The 14,710-nt window shown below is 25.7% G+C and overlaps 1 protein-coding gene across 2 annotated transcripts; it reads right to left on the bottom strand.

Annotated features, from left to right (window-relative positions):
* Positions 1 to 566: 566 nt before the first annotated feature.
* On the bottom strand, positions 567 to 8,220 carry LOC107171546 (pfs47 receptor-like). 2 transcript variants are annotated; one of them, XM_089221107.1, is made up of 5 exons: positions 8,064 to 8,212; positions 6,193 to 6,268; positions 5,523 to 5,758; positions 3,517 to 3,660; positions 567 to 748 (listed from the first exon to the last, which is right to left on the bottom strand). In XM_089221107.1, the coding sequence occupies exons 2-5, from the start codon at positions 6,209 to 6,211 to the stop codon at positions 644 to 646; spliced, it is 504 nt and encodes a 167-aa protein (XP_089077233.1). In that variant the 5' UTR covers positions 6,212 to 6,268; positions 8,064 to 8,212; the 3' UTR covers positions 567 to 643. The 2 variants fall into 2 exon arrangements, with proteins under 2 accessions (XP_089077233.1, XP_089077234.1); XM_089221108.1 differs by lacking the exon at positions 6,193 to 6,268 and having other exon boundaries at positions 8,064 to 8,220.
* Between the last annotated feature and the right edge of the window lie 6,490 nt (positions 8,221 to 14,710).

The raw sequence follows: 14,710 nt of genomic DNA on the forward strand, positions 1-14,710 counted from the left end.
TATGTACATACATAATTAAAAATCATTTTTGGTTGTTTGTTTTAAATCAAAATAAACCATAATATAATCATAATATCAAGGCCTTAAATATTTATAAGGACATTTATGAAATGCAAATATAACTTAATTATTTATATTCTATTGGTCAATACTATAGCACACTAAATATAATATTGATATAATTCATATACCAAAATCTTCAGTCAAGAATCATTTAAGATGAAGTCAAAAGAATAAAAAATCTAAAATAAATTTTATAGTTACCAATAGGATAAAATGTTTTTATAATTAATTATTATTAAAAATTATATTTTATAATCATTTAAAAACACAAATAGTAGTATTAATTAGATACTTATTATATGTCATAGTCGTAGTGATATAGTTAGACTATAGTAAGTACATAAACGTTATTATCTTAATTAGTTAGAAATAAGAATTTAGTAATGTACCTATCTACTATAAAAAAACTTTAAATTATACATATTTGACATACCTATTATTATATAATATTTTCTTATATATAATTTATTGGGCTAACTATTTAATAAAGCATGCAATTATAATACTTTTAAACAATGAATAATATATTTTTTAAATTATAATATAACATAATATTATTATATTCTTGTATTTATGGATTTTAATTAAAGGTTACAGGTGGTCGGTATATCATGATTTCATACTCAGTGACGGATACTTCTTCTCCGTTATATGGAATATAAAGTGTACCATGACTTGGATGTATCTAAATACAAACAAATAATAAAACACAACATGAATATAATGATTTAAAATTAAATGACCATACAAAAAGTACCAACGAAGAAATATATGTATATAACTGTTTAGGCAAATCAACTAGTACCTATATAACTACTATTTAAATACAAATGAAAATTAATATTATATACACCAGTGGCGTATTTAGGAATTTGTTAAGGAAGGGGTATACGTTAGTAAATATTTAATTTTCCTGGGGGGAGGGGATAGTTCACTTATCATCGACATCACACTATAATAAATAAGTAACAAATAAGAGACCAGGGGAGATCTATCGTCAAGGGCGCCCGCTGGGGGGGGGGGGGGGGCAAAGGGGCCATTGCCCCTACTGTAAATATTTTAAAACTATTGTTAATTTAATGCCACGCATATTAAAGACACTGTTAAAAAGCAAAAACAAAATATTATTGAAAATTTTTTACAATCATTTTGTTACAACCAAGACGCATACAAATTTTTTTTGATAATTAATATAAATATAATAAATTTGTAACATCTACATTAAAATGTATTTAAAAAATATTAATAATGTATTGTAAACCTACACATATAAGGGACTTAATATGTGATGATATATAATGTTGATTTTTTTTCTATTTAGGTTATGCTATTTTAGAATGAAGACACTAAAAATATATTAAAATTTAAAATAATCTTTTTGATTTGGTTTTAGAATTTTGATCTTGCCCCGGGTGGGATTTTATATCCTGCGGGCGTGCTTGTCTATCGTCTATATTTACTTATATATAAACTGTACAATGTACATCCACTCCGAAAAAAAACGCCACTGATATACACTCAAATTGGAAATATTCGTAATGTTTCAGTGTAAGTCACAATATCAAAACAATAAAAAGGAATAAGTCAAATTAAGAAATAGTCGAAAATATACATAAACTTAAACCTTATAATAACGGTTCTTATATAAGTTCTAAATATTCTTCTTCTTTTCTAAAGGCTTAGCCTTATCATTGTTAAAAAAGCGGGTAAGTGGGTTTTACATTAGGAGGGGGTGGGGTGGACCTCTGACTAGGGTAGGTTAAATTTGAATGCAATTATTGGTATCATTGTATACTAAAAACGATTCTGAACGGAGATGGTTTATCGGCCTAGTGTATGTTATAGATTATTAAAAAATTTCAAAAGCTTAAAATAATTTACGAATTTTTGTGATTTTTTACGTACGTTGTCAAAATTAAAATTTAAATGCTTGTCAAAAAAAATTGTGGGTATGTATTTCTTTTATTTTGCAACTGCTATTGTAAAAATATGTTAGTAGCCTTGTATTAAATTTTCAAATCTTAGAATTAAAAAGAAAAACTTTTATGAATTTCTATCTAAGATAATTGGAACATTGCCATAATTTTTACGTATTTAGTCAAAATTTGAACTTTAAATGCTTGTAAAAAAAAAATGTGGCTATGCATTTCTTTTATTTTTCAACTGCTATTGTGAAAATATGTTAGTAGCCTTGTATTTAATTTTCAAATCTTTGATCTAAAAAAAAAACTTTTATGCATTTCTATCTAAGGTAATTTGAAAATTGCCGTAATTTTTAGTTTTTACGTATTAAGTCAATATTTGCTAATAAAAAAAAATTTTCCCATGTATTTTTATATATTTTTTAATCACTATAAGAATAACTTATGAGGAACTTTGTATTAAATTTTCAAGTATTTTGATAGGGCCAAAAAAATTTTATCGACAAAAAAAAATAAAATTTTCAGAAAAATTGAAAATTTCAGTTGTCTACAAATACCTCAAAAAAAGTCAAAATATTTTAAAAATTAAATCATGTAAAGAAAATGCCAATCTAAATAACTGGTAAAAATTTCAAGTATCTACGACTTATATTTTTTAAATTATAATTTATAACAAATGTTTTAAATCGTTATCGTTATACGTTATTTAGTAAAAATTTAAAATTCAAACGCACTTAAAATTTTTTCTATAACGACGCTTCGAGTTTTCTCTATAGCTATTTGAATAAAAACTTATGGAAAACTTAGTGTTGTATTTTTAATCCTTAGTTATAAACACAAAAAATTTTATGATTTTTAAACTTTAAAATTAATTGCAAATTTTCGCGTTTTTGACAGATTTCGTAAAAATTTGAACTATAAACGCTATAAAATTGTGACTAACGATTTTTAATTTTTTTTAGCTACAATAAGAACAACTCATAAGGAACCTTGTATTAAATTTTCAAGTTTTTTCGGTCATCCAAAATTTTTTTACCGACACTTCAAAAAAAAATTCTCAAAAAAATCGAAAATTTCAGTGGTCTATAAATAACTCAAAAAAAGTCAAAAATTTTTAAAAAATTAAACTGTATATAGATAACACTAACATAAACATTTAGTGAAAATTTCAAGTATTTACAGTGATTAGTTTTTGAATTACAACCATATAAAAAAAATCGATTTGGTCGAAAACTGATTTTGCGTAAAAAATCCAGTTTTTCTGTCATTTTTTTGTTGTTTTTCTCGATTTTTTTGAAAACTAATGAAAACTGTTGGAAAATGTTTACTTTTGACCTGTATAATGCACCAAGGATATTCACTTTTACATCGGAAACCACCCCCAAAGTTTGAAATTGAAGCATTATTTTGACTAGTTATGCTGTACACAGACACACACACAAAAAAAAAAACACACAGAATCTAAAATAGATGTTATTAATATAACTATAATAATAATAGTTCCTATTAAAGTTTATAAAGAAAATATTACTTTTCCAGGAGTTAATGTTCCGTCATGAAGCGTACGTCCCATGTAAAGTTTTTCCCCATTAACAGTAGAACCTATAACAATAGCGTTTGGTGGAATATGGCTTCCTTGAGCGGTTTGCCACGCCACGTTTGCATGACACAAAACCTGTGATAAAAATGAAAAACGTTTTTATATCAAAATACTAAAATTTAAATTATATTTTCTACCCGGTAAAATTAAAACGATTGAAGTTGTTAACAAAATTAATTATAAAATAATTATATTATATTATTATTTAGTCAATCCTATTTGTCCTAATCGATAACTTTCATCCCGCTAGTTTTTATTAAATTTGATGACTTATGAAAACTATTACTCCGTTTATAGATATTGGTTGCATATTATCCCATACGAAGTAAAATGTATAAAGTCGTCTTGCAATGCACAGTAGCACAATAATTAACCATAATCCTGAATTGCAGCTAATGAATTTCAAAATCAGATTTGAATAAAGTCAGTTGAAAAGATATACCTATTTTTCAAAAAAATAGTAAAGTAGAATTAAGTAGAAGAGGAAAAGGCTTGGAAGTTAGAGGGCTGAGAGTGGGGAGCTATCCATCTGAACAATATTATAATATATTAACATATCTATATGTAGTATGTACCTATAAACATTTTTGCTTTAATTTAATAGAATGAAAAATATTATGTACGGGGAGAAAAAAATTCGTATTTATACATATATTTATTTTAATATTAATTACATCATAATGTATTATACAGATTATCTAAATCTTTCATTTGAAACTAGTGGTGAATGTGAATTACAATAAGGTTTAACGCTAAATACCACAATGTATATTATAAATATGCATAAATACAAATATTATTTATAATTATAATATACGATATTGTATTGTAAGCTCAGGGGTTAAAGTGGAGGGGGGACGCAGGAGGACTCAGTTCCCTTACCTCTGACGGCGGTTAAAAAGCGTCCCCTTTAACAAATTAGGATTTTATACATTTGACATTATACATAAAATTATATATATGGAACGCTTAAAACTATATGGAGACATTAGTCCCCTCTGGAATTTTTTCCCACTTTAACTTCTGTGTAAGCTGTATAATATATTAAAATACACATAACACATATAAGTACCTACTAGAAAACTAAAAACATGAATATAAGTACGTAATTACAAATGTGAAATTGTTCGTCTATCGACCATCTTAATAATATTATACGAAAATTAAAATAACGCTCGGCATCCCTCCTAACAAGTGGACGTTTTGCGGTTTCCATTTCGTTATAGTAAACTGTATGTTTATACTATATACTAATATAGTACGTTTTACAGGGTAATTTATTATTTGAACAAGATACAAGACTGCTGATGATAATTAGTGTCGAAAATGAATTTGAATTTAAGGTTTTTTAAAACAATTTTTAGATTGTTTGAAGTACTTATTATATATTGTACAACTTTATTTCTACAAAGAAATCCAATTTTTTATATAGTGCGCTTAATACTATTTAAGGCATAGCTGGTATAGCTATTTTTTTGATTAATGTGTTCTGAATTTCTGATGTATAAAATATCAAAAAATATTGGAGTAAGTAATAGTTTGTTATTTAAACGCATTATTTCACATGAAACTTAAACTAAACAAAAACAAATACTTATAAACGAAAAAAAAAAACATGATTTAATATTCTTAATTTACTTATTGTATAGTAGAATAGGAAATAAAAAATATGAATCGTTTTAAAAAGAAAAAAATATGCAGATAAATATTACATTCAAATATAATATCAAATACCTACACCTATAAGTATGTACCTACTTTAAATTATTGTATACATTATGTTCTCAAAAACTAAAATTGATTGGAATAATGTGTGATAAAAATAATCACCCTATATACACACGTCCATGACACATTAAATTACCTATGTATATAATATAATATTATTTTCAACACTCGTTTTAAACGGTTATAAAATTAACAGTAATTGATCTGACCTCGAAGTGGCTCAAAGCGTGCTCCATGCCTCCCCAGCACACGTATGCCGACGAATGACTCGGATTTATTTTCGCTGGCAGTAAGTCACCTTCGTAAAAAGCTCGACCCGCATACAACGGGTCGCCGCCCTTATCCGTGCCCGCGTGTACGGCTCCTCTAGGCAACGGATCGCCGGAATTGCACGGCACCCACAACAGCGAGTGTTGTTGATCTATCGGAACCCATCCGTAACCACCTGTGAAGAGTGAATAAAAATAATATTACCTATATACTTATCAAACGTTGATACAAAATTATATTATATCTTATTGTTATGGATCCGAGAAATATTTAAATTGTAATTAATAGGTACATTTAACCATTTATTTTTTCAATTTAATATATTTATTATTATATTTAGATATTTCACTCTATAATAATTTATTATAATACTTAAATACTATACTATGAATATATCAATGACATTGTTATTCTAGTAAAAATTAATATTTTTAATTGTTTAGGATGAAAATTATTTTTTTAGCCGTTTTATACCTATATTTATAGGTTATTGAAACTTATTTTTTAAAGGATAATTATCGATCCTAAATTATGTATAAAAATAATAATATCATAGAAACTAAGTACGAACAGTCAATCACATATAATCCATTTACAATTTATACATACCGGACATTGGCAAAATCATTGGTTATCAAAATCCAAAATCGTCAAAAGATGATTTTGAAAATCTATATTGCAAATCCTAAAAAAAAATATAGATACTGTTGAATCAATATAAAACCAGGATGTGCTTTGCGAATTGGGTAGACTATTACTTTGAAATTTGCGTAAATTATTACTATGGACAATGATAAATTTCAGAAATAATTTTGAAATCTTTTATAATATCAGCTAATATTCTTACAAGACGGTTTGGTTACCAAAGTTTGGTAAACGTTTAGGAGGTAATAATTTAAATTGTATATACAATTTTTGATTTTCTTACTATATTGCAGTAATATATTTGTTTTTAGAATATTGATTTGTAATAAGTTCATTAGTTATAATTACACAGAATAGTGTGATATAGATTTCCATGTGTTATTGTATAGGTACGGATGCAGTGGCGTACTAACCCCCTGAAATTCAGGTCTAAGTACACCACTGTACAGATGTAGTAATGTCGTTAAACGTAGATCAAGTTGCGAAATAAAAAAACAAAAACTTATAGGCATCAAAAATCATAGCTTCTTCTAAATATAAATGTCTTAAACATAACTTGATGTGGCATTTTGTACATATATGACATTTGTAGGTAAAAATATAATATTACCTATAATAATATAGAATATGATATAATTATTAAGTAATTAAACAGTTGATTCGTATACCTATGTTGAAAAATTCATATTATTAATAGTTAATACCTATAAAGTATAAATATTAACAATGATTATTCTCTTAGGTCAAAGTACCTACTATAATTTTTGTTTTCATGTTGTATACAATTCTGAGATGGGCCATTTATATTGGACTAAATATTTTGAAAGTTGAAAAACCATTACAATTGATTTAACTGTCAAGCGTGCTATTAAGTTCAGACAGTAAGTATAGGTTAGTGCACCTAATTGCAAAAGTTAATAAGTAGGCGTATGCGGATGGGTGTAACGCCGATGAGTATGTGCAACTTAACAGTACTGTATAAGACAATGGGACTTATATGAAAATAAAGTCATTGTAAGACACCGTGTATTTACTGTATAGTGTACTAGTGTACCTAACCTGTCAATATACGAAGTACTTGTCTTATTGTGGTGGGGGAGGGGATGGTTGTGCAGATAGTTGAGTATTTTAACTAAATTTTCAGAAATTTATATCCATCAATTAATACTTGTTCATATTGATACTACTCCTATTTTTTTTTATATTACCGAGTCATTTAAAGACATTTGAAATTTTTGTGATTTTTCCTACAAATGTTGATAAAAATATTTTTGCTCGGTTTAACATTTTTAATGTTTAATACAAGTGCATTTTATAAGTTATTGTCAAAGCTAGGTATTCAAAAATATCAAAGATACAATAGCATAATTTCTAAAAACCGGAATATTAGTACCTACCTAGTAAACAGTAGTGACTGTAGTATATAGTACCATTAGTACCAATATTTCGAGCACATGATTGTTCTATCATAATAATACCATAAGTGTTATACCTAGTTGAAAAATCTAGATTTATTAGCCATTAGGTATTACACTTGAGGTAGATAGATAAATAATTTAGGTTTACTATAATATATTTATAATTTGTAATTTATTTGCCTACTATAATATCTTATATTATCATTATACGAGTTATAGGCATATATATATGTAATATATATGTAATAGAAAATAGAAATAGGTATTTAAAATGTTACTGGTGAAGGACGAAGATAATGATGAATATTTTTTTGTTGGTATACTATAGTTATAAAAACTAAAAAGAACACATAATTTACAGCCCTTTACTTACCCTTTTTAATTAAAAATCATATTATACACGATAAAATAACTTACCCATCATTTTTATAGTTCTTCTTGAAATAAAATTTACAAAACTTAAATTTCTCAACTGTGAGCTTCACTTATGATTTATAAAAAAACTATGAACAAATACCCAATCACTGTCACTGCAATAATGACATATGCAGAATTTCGTGCACACGAAAACATGTTGAATGAAATATGTAGATTTATCTGTAATCTCAAGTGTTTATTGTAATGCTAATAAGATTAGATACGTAACTCATTACAAACACATTATATTATGCAGTACATGATATTATATGCTTTTGTCTTTGTATAAGTTCAATGACGCGTCGTTTCATACTATAATATTGCAAGCGAATAAAATACCTTTATTAACATTAGCACCAAAACCGATGACAAAAAGAACATTTATACCATTATACCTAAATATTTTTGAAGGCTGCAGTAAGGATATTAAATAAAATAACCATCTAAAACAAATGCACAGGTCATGGAGAGGATCTATCCCTTTCGGCTTATACCTATCCCTATTTGGTTACAAGTTACAACTGTACAAAAATGTATAAGATATGATATCACTATATTTAGGTAGGTACCTACCAAAGTATACTTCACTCTAAATACTGCAGTTAAAAGTGTGTAAACAATGCTAGCAAATTCGATTCTTAAATATAACGTAAAATAATATAATTTTTACTTTTTTAGAATACATTAAAATTATTATAATTTTTAATATAAATTATAGTATGAGCAATATATTCAAGTATACCTTTATGTCTTATTGTTGAACGTACCTAGCTACTTGTCTTTTTGTTATTTTTTTTAGTTAGAAAATGGTACATATTGGTTCAATTCAATTTATTTAAAAGCAGATGAAATGATCCAGAAATAATTAAAAATATACGTTAGATATATAACAATAACATACCAAAACAACATTAAGATATCATATCCAGGATAGTCAAATTACACTTTTTACCTAAATTAAATGGTCGAACTGCACTCACACATAAAATTAAGTTAAATTTTCATCAGCACGTTTAATACAATTAAAAATAGATACCTACTTATATTTTAATGCAGAATACTGACACAAGATCTTCACGATATCACAAAAAAATAAATGAAATCAAAAGATATATTAAATTGTATCATCAAAGTTAATAATCAGATCAGAGTTCCTTATTATTACAATAAAAAATAATTTATGAAATAATAGATGGTGTTAATTTAATAAATTTAAAAAATGTTTTTAAAAGATAATACAAATTTATTACATTTATCACACAATAATATGTACAATATAATATTAGCCATAAGGTTACATAATTATATATCTATCCACAAAAATTCATTTTAACCACGCCAATGATTTAAATCATGTAAGTGGAAAAGGAAATGGAGTTAAAGCTTTTTGAACTCAAGTAAAGTTCGAACATTACCTACTTTTAACCTGAGTGCAGTTCTATCATTACCTATTTTTAATCCAAGTGAAATTCGACTAAAATAAGTGCAATTCAACCTTATCTATTATGTCATATAACCTAACCTAACCTTGGCTATTATTATAACTATAATTGTATAATATAAAGGAATAAAATTAAGTCAAAAAGTATAAAAATACAGATATATTATATAGGTACATATTACGTGCCTATATCTAATAAATAACTAGGTAAGTATTATTATAAATAGCAAATTTCAATACCAACTTCATATGGTTTTGATAACTTGTTACATCTACTTAAACAATAAAAATGTTTGAATAGTATAGGTATAGATACCTTCAATTATATTTACTTCCATTAAATTTAATTATTTCCCTTAATTTTGTATCGTTAAAAAATTATCTACCTATTTAAGTTAAGTATGATTTGATTAACTATAGTACCTGTAATATTTATTTTTTAATCATTTTTATGAGCAGTTAGGCTTTATAGTTATTAATTGATTAAATTATAAATATATAAATATATAATACTATATAATCATGATGAAGGTGTTTGGGTTTATACTATATATGATATATACATAATACATATTTAACATTCAGTGTCAGTAGTTTTGTTCTTATCATAATAAAACCACTTCATTTTAATTCCATGTAAAAATCGAAAAATAGTATTTAAACCATTAAAAGTGTGAGTCTGTGTTGCCATGTTGTGCACTTTACTAATTGCTTTAAAATATTATTATGATATACAGAGTAAAAAACCCGTGATTTACTATGATGTATCACAGTAATGGGCGTGTTAAATTTTAATTTAATGATAAATCTCTGCAGTATACTAAAAATAAGAGCGATGGAGTCAGCTATGGATCAGCATTTACTTTTCTAAGCACTAAACGTCTAAACAAGATATGTGCTATTATACTTATAACATTATTTTTATTTTTAATTCGATAATTTGAACTAATTTTTAGTAAAACATTGTATAGGTAAGGTACCTACAACTTGTATGTCAATACCTACGTCCGACGTAGTGTAGAATCGTGTAAATATGTAGGTTCAAGGAGTAAAATGTAAATAACTTAAAATAACTTAAAATTAGAATAAATAATATTGTAGGTAATACAAAATATATTTAGTGTATCGTCATTTTACGTACTACCTAACTATAAATAATAAATTATATGAGTCTTGAATGTAATCTATCAATATTTTGTGTTCCGTAGGTATTCTATATTCTTTTACAACTGGATTATCCGCACCATTATGAGTATTGTCTTATTTATTATTTTAAGCCACTATTAATACATTTTATCTTAATAGTTTAAATTCTAGTGATCATTTTATTGTTAGTATGATAAAACCTGCAATGTTATTTATTTAGTTAATTGGTTAATTTGTGTTCTGTATCAGAGATTAAGAGGCTTTAACCCTTCCTCCCCCCAAAAATAAAATGAAGTAATAATTTTTTTAATAGGCTTATTTTATATTTTAAAAAAAATGTTTAGCCTTCTAATATTCAATCAAATCTCCACTTACGGGCATTGCCCATACTAGCTAATACTGTAACGAGTTTTACTAAATAGTAGATTATAGGTAACGTCAACTTTTATGAAAATGCTTTTAAAATAATTTCAATGTACATTCTTAGCCGAGAATCCACAGTTATAATTGTATAAATAATAATTATATAAATGTTTTTATAGTATTTTATTTTAATAATAATTTATTTCAAGTAAAATCATAATAAACTATTAATACAATTTGTATAGTAGATAGTACCTAATTCTAACTATAACAAACTTGTAAACCTGGTTTTTAGAAAAATGTTGAATGTAAAAACATTTATTTGTCAATTTTTCTAAAAAATTTAAATTATTATTAATAAATTTATTATTATTATTAATTTGTTATTAAATAATTATTAATTATTTTTCAAACAAAATTAAAACCTCATATTAAATTATTTATTTTCAATATTAAAAATTTTTATCAAAAACTTTATACTACACAACATGTAGTGTAAATTTCAATAAATTACAAATTAAAAAATATTAATTAAAACAAAAGTTATTTACTTTGTCGGGTCTTTCTGTTACTGGACTTTTTTGTATTATTTATTTTCGATAGTTTCAAAAAGCTATACAAATATCTCGTCAACTCATGAGGAACTTATGTATTATATTTTTAAGCTTTCTTACATCACTGACAAAGAGAAAACATTGTACCTTCAAAAATTTAAAAAAATAATTATTTAATTTCTAATAGCTTAAAAATGGCTGACATATTATTTTTAAGATCACAATTTTGTTACGTAATAACATATTTATATAAATACTCAGTGATAATCTATATTTCACAAAAAACAAAATTTATCTTATCTAAAAGACTAAAATTGCAGATGTTACGTATAAATATTACCGTTTACCCGCCGTTAATGTTTTTTAAATATAAGTTTGAGGAATTCCTTACTTTTTACCTCATCTCCAACAATCTACCAAGTAGAAAAATTGTTTATTAGAAACTGCATTAAATCACCTTCAATAACGTTGAAAATAAACAATATTTTTGCTGTTCCAGAGTTTCGTCAAATAACAAAATACCCTGTAAGCCCGATGTTCCTCACATCGCTCAGATTTTCTTTCTCTCTCTAAACAGAATGATCATTTTATCGTTGAACACTCATTATTTCAAAAAGCATTGACTTTTTTCCAAGTTTTTTTTTTAAAACTTTTAGGTACATAATTTTTTATAATCGTATATAATATTTAAATTTTTTTCACTCTTATATTTAATGGTAAAAAAAACTATCAACTTTCAATTTTCAAATGACAACCTATTTATTAGTAATTGTATACAAATTAATTAATATTTTTTTTTCGTGATTTTTTTCCCGTTAACATGTTTAACTTTCGTTAATCCATTGGCGAATTATAGCTGCTAAAAGTTGGATGAGAATTGAGAGCTTAGGTGATATACATATATATATACTACATAATCAGCACCATCGCGTCGGAACTGGGATTTTTATTTGTAAAGACCAGTAGCTATAATAGTAATAAATTCAATATCGTTGAATCCACGATTGATTAACATTGTACTTTGTGCCTATTATAATTATACCTTGGGATTGAGTGACATCAAATTTATTAATTTTAGCTGCTGATTTTTATAATAAATTGATAACTATTATTATGATCAGTGCCGCAATTACCTTCAGTGGGGTGAACTACTCGACTCCCTACAAAATGAGTAAAATACATTTGGCGGCTATAGCTTTAGCTTACTGCACAGTACTACAGTGTACAGTATAATATTTGATAAGTGTTTTACCCCGAAGCATACAAATCCTAAGTGCTGCAGTATTTACTAATAATTAGGTCTAGCACATTTACACACAAACACCTACTAAAATCTTCCAACTTAGAGCAGCTATATCTTATCAACTACAGATCAACAAAAAATTAAAATTGAACGTGAAAATTCATAAGAAAAAATAGCCTTATTAGATTATACATTTTTTAGTATGGGTTCCCACTTGAAAATCAAAATTTGATAGTAGTTTAACTAATAATATAAGGGTAAAAATATTAAAACCTTACAAACATGTAGAAAAGTATGAGACTAAAATTTAAAAAAATAAAAATATTTGGAAAAATGTCAACACTTTTTGAAATTATAAGTGTTCAACGATAAAAGAATCACTCTGTATTAAATGTATACTATAAATAATAACTCATTTTTTGTTTAATAATTACTGGATTAAAATATCCTAAAAATCAAATTAATTTTTGTGTTTAGAAAATGTTTATTATAAATAATACCTACCTACATATTATATACTTTACATAGGTAACATAAAAAATCTAAAGTATTAGTATTCATGTCAAAGTAGTACCTACCTTAGTCCTTATTAGGTATTATATTATGAAAGTATAATGCAATTATCATTATCTATGCATACTCATTATCTCATTAATGTAGATTTAAAGGAGTTTATCTTTTTTTATATAAATCTTGACTTATTTAGTTATTTATCTGTATAAAATACCTACAAACTGCGGAGATGAATAAAGTCTACAATGACATAAATATCTATCCAACATTATTTTTTAGATCACTAACCAACAACGCTGATGATGTATGATTTATGACTAATGAGAAATGACTCATGCAGACATACAGTCATACTAACTATAACTATTAAAATATAGTGCCTTCTAATGAAGTTCCATCCATGCATGACCACTTCACACAAACCTACAGTGTCTGAAATGTTGTAAATTCAATTTTTTCTGTTATTTCTTATAAATCCACAGCATCACAGTTGTGTTTATTGTAAAAAATATTCCTTTACAGATTGTACAATTACTAAATTAATATATATATATATATAGGTATATACAGTGTAGCCGGTATTAATATTATTACACGCCTATTATCATATTTGTTTGTAAAATGTAATAATACCTATGCTTTTATAAAAGTTTCAAGTACCCAAGAATTAAAATTAAAAATTAAAATTACAACAATTTAACTAAAATCGTCATTCTTGATTAGGTATTTAATATATAATTTCGCACAATAATTTTAACTTGAAATGGCTTTTCAAAAAACTGTGTTTATATTTTGTGTTATTTTTTAGATCGTTTTGGTTATAGAATGAACTACTTATAAGGAACCTAATGGCTAATTTAAAATCCTTAGCTAATAGCTAATAGCTATACAATTTGAACGTTTTATTCAATTTTTATTTACTAAATAATTTGTTAATTCTGTCAAAATGTGAACTTTAAATTCTTAAAAAAAAATTGTGCATATAATATGCTCTTAATATTTTTAACCACTACTGTCACAATATATCAGAAACTTTGAATTCAATTTTCAAACTTTTGATCCAATGAATATTTTATTGACATTTACTGGAAAAAAAAATTAAATAGGTACTGAAACTGTCAGTAAACAGCAGACATTTTCAGCCTGAAAATATAGCCTTATCAATTATACTTTTTAGGAAACGATAAAATAAACATTTAAGATGACGCCACATGAGTTGTCCCCGTCTTACAAGTGGCAAATTTACGCTCAGCAGTTTACGTCAGGGACTGTAACCAGACCGAAAATGTCCGGTTATAAAACCGGGAACCTTATGTTTATTATTAACTATTAACCGTAACTTAACCGACACCGCTATTTTCAAATGTTTAAATAACCAAACCAAAAC

The sequence above is a fragment of the Diuraphis noxia genome, unplaced genomic scaffold (genome assembly GCF_037042655.1).
Source record: "Diuraphis noxia isolate RWA-SAM2 unplaced genomic scaffold, SU_Dnox_SAM2 contig0002, whole genome shotgun sequence".
Lineage (NCBI taxonomy): Eukaryota > Metazoa > Arthropoda > Insecta > Hemiptera > Aphididae > Diuraphis > Diuraphis noxia.

Coding starts and splice junctions, on each gene's coding strand:
- LOC107171546 (XM_089221107.1), bottom strand. Junction 3,661..5,522: donor ACGCTTTGAGCCACTTCGAG/GTCAGATCAATT, acceptor TTTTTATCACAG/GTTTTGTGTCATGCAAACGT. Junction 749..3,516: donor GAACATTAACTCCTGGAAAA/GTAATATTTTCT, acceptor GTTTGTATTTAG/ATACATCCAAGTCATGGTAC.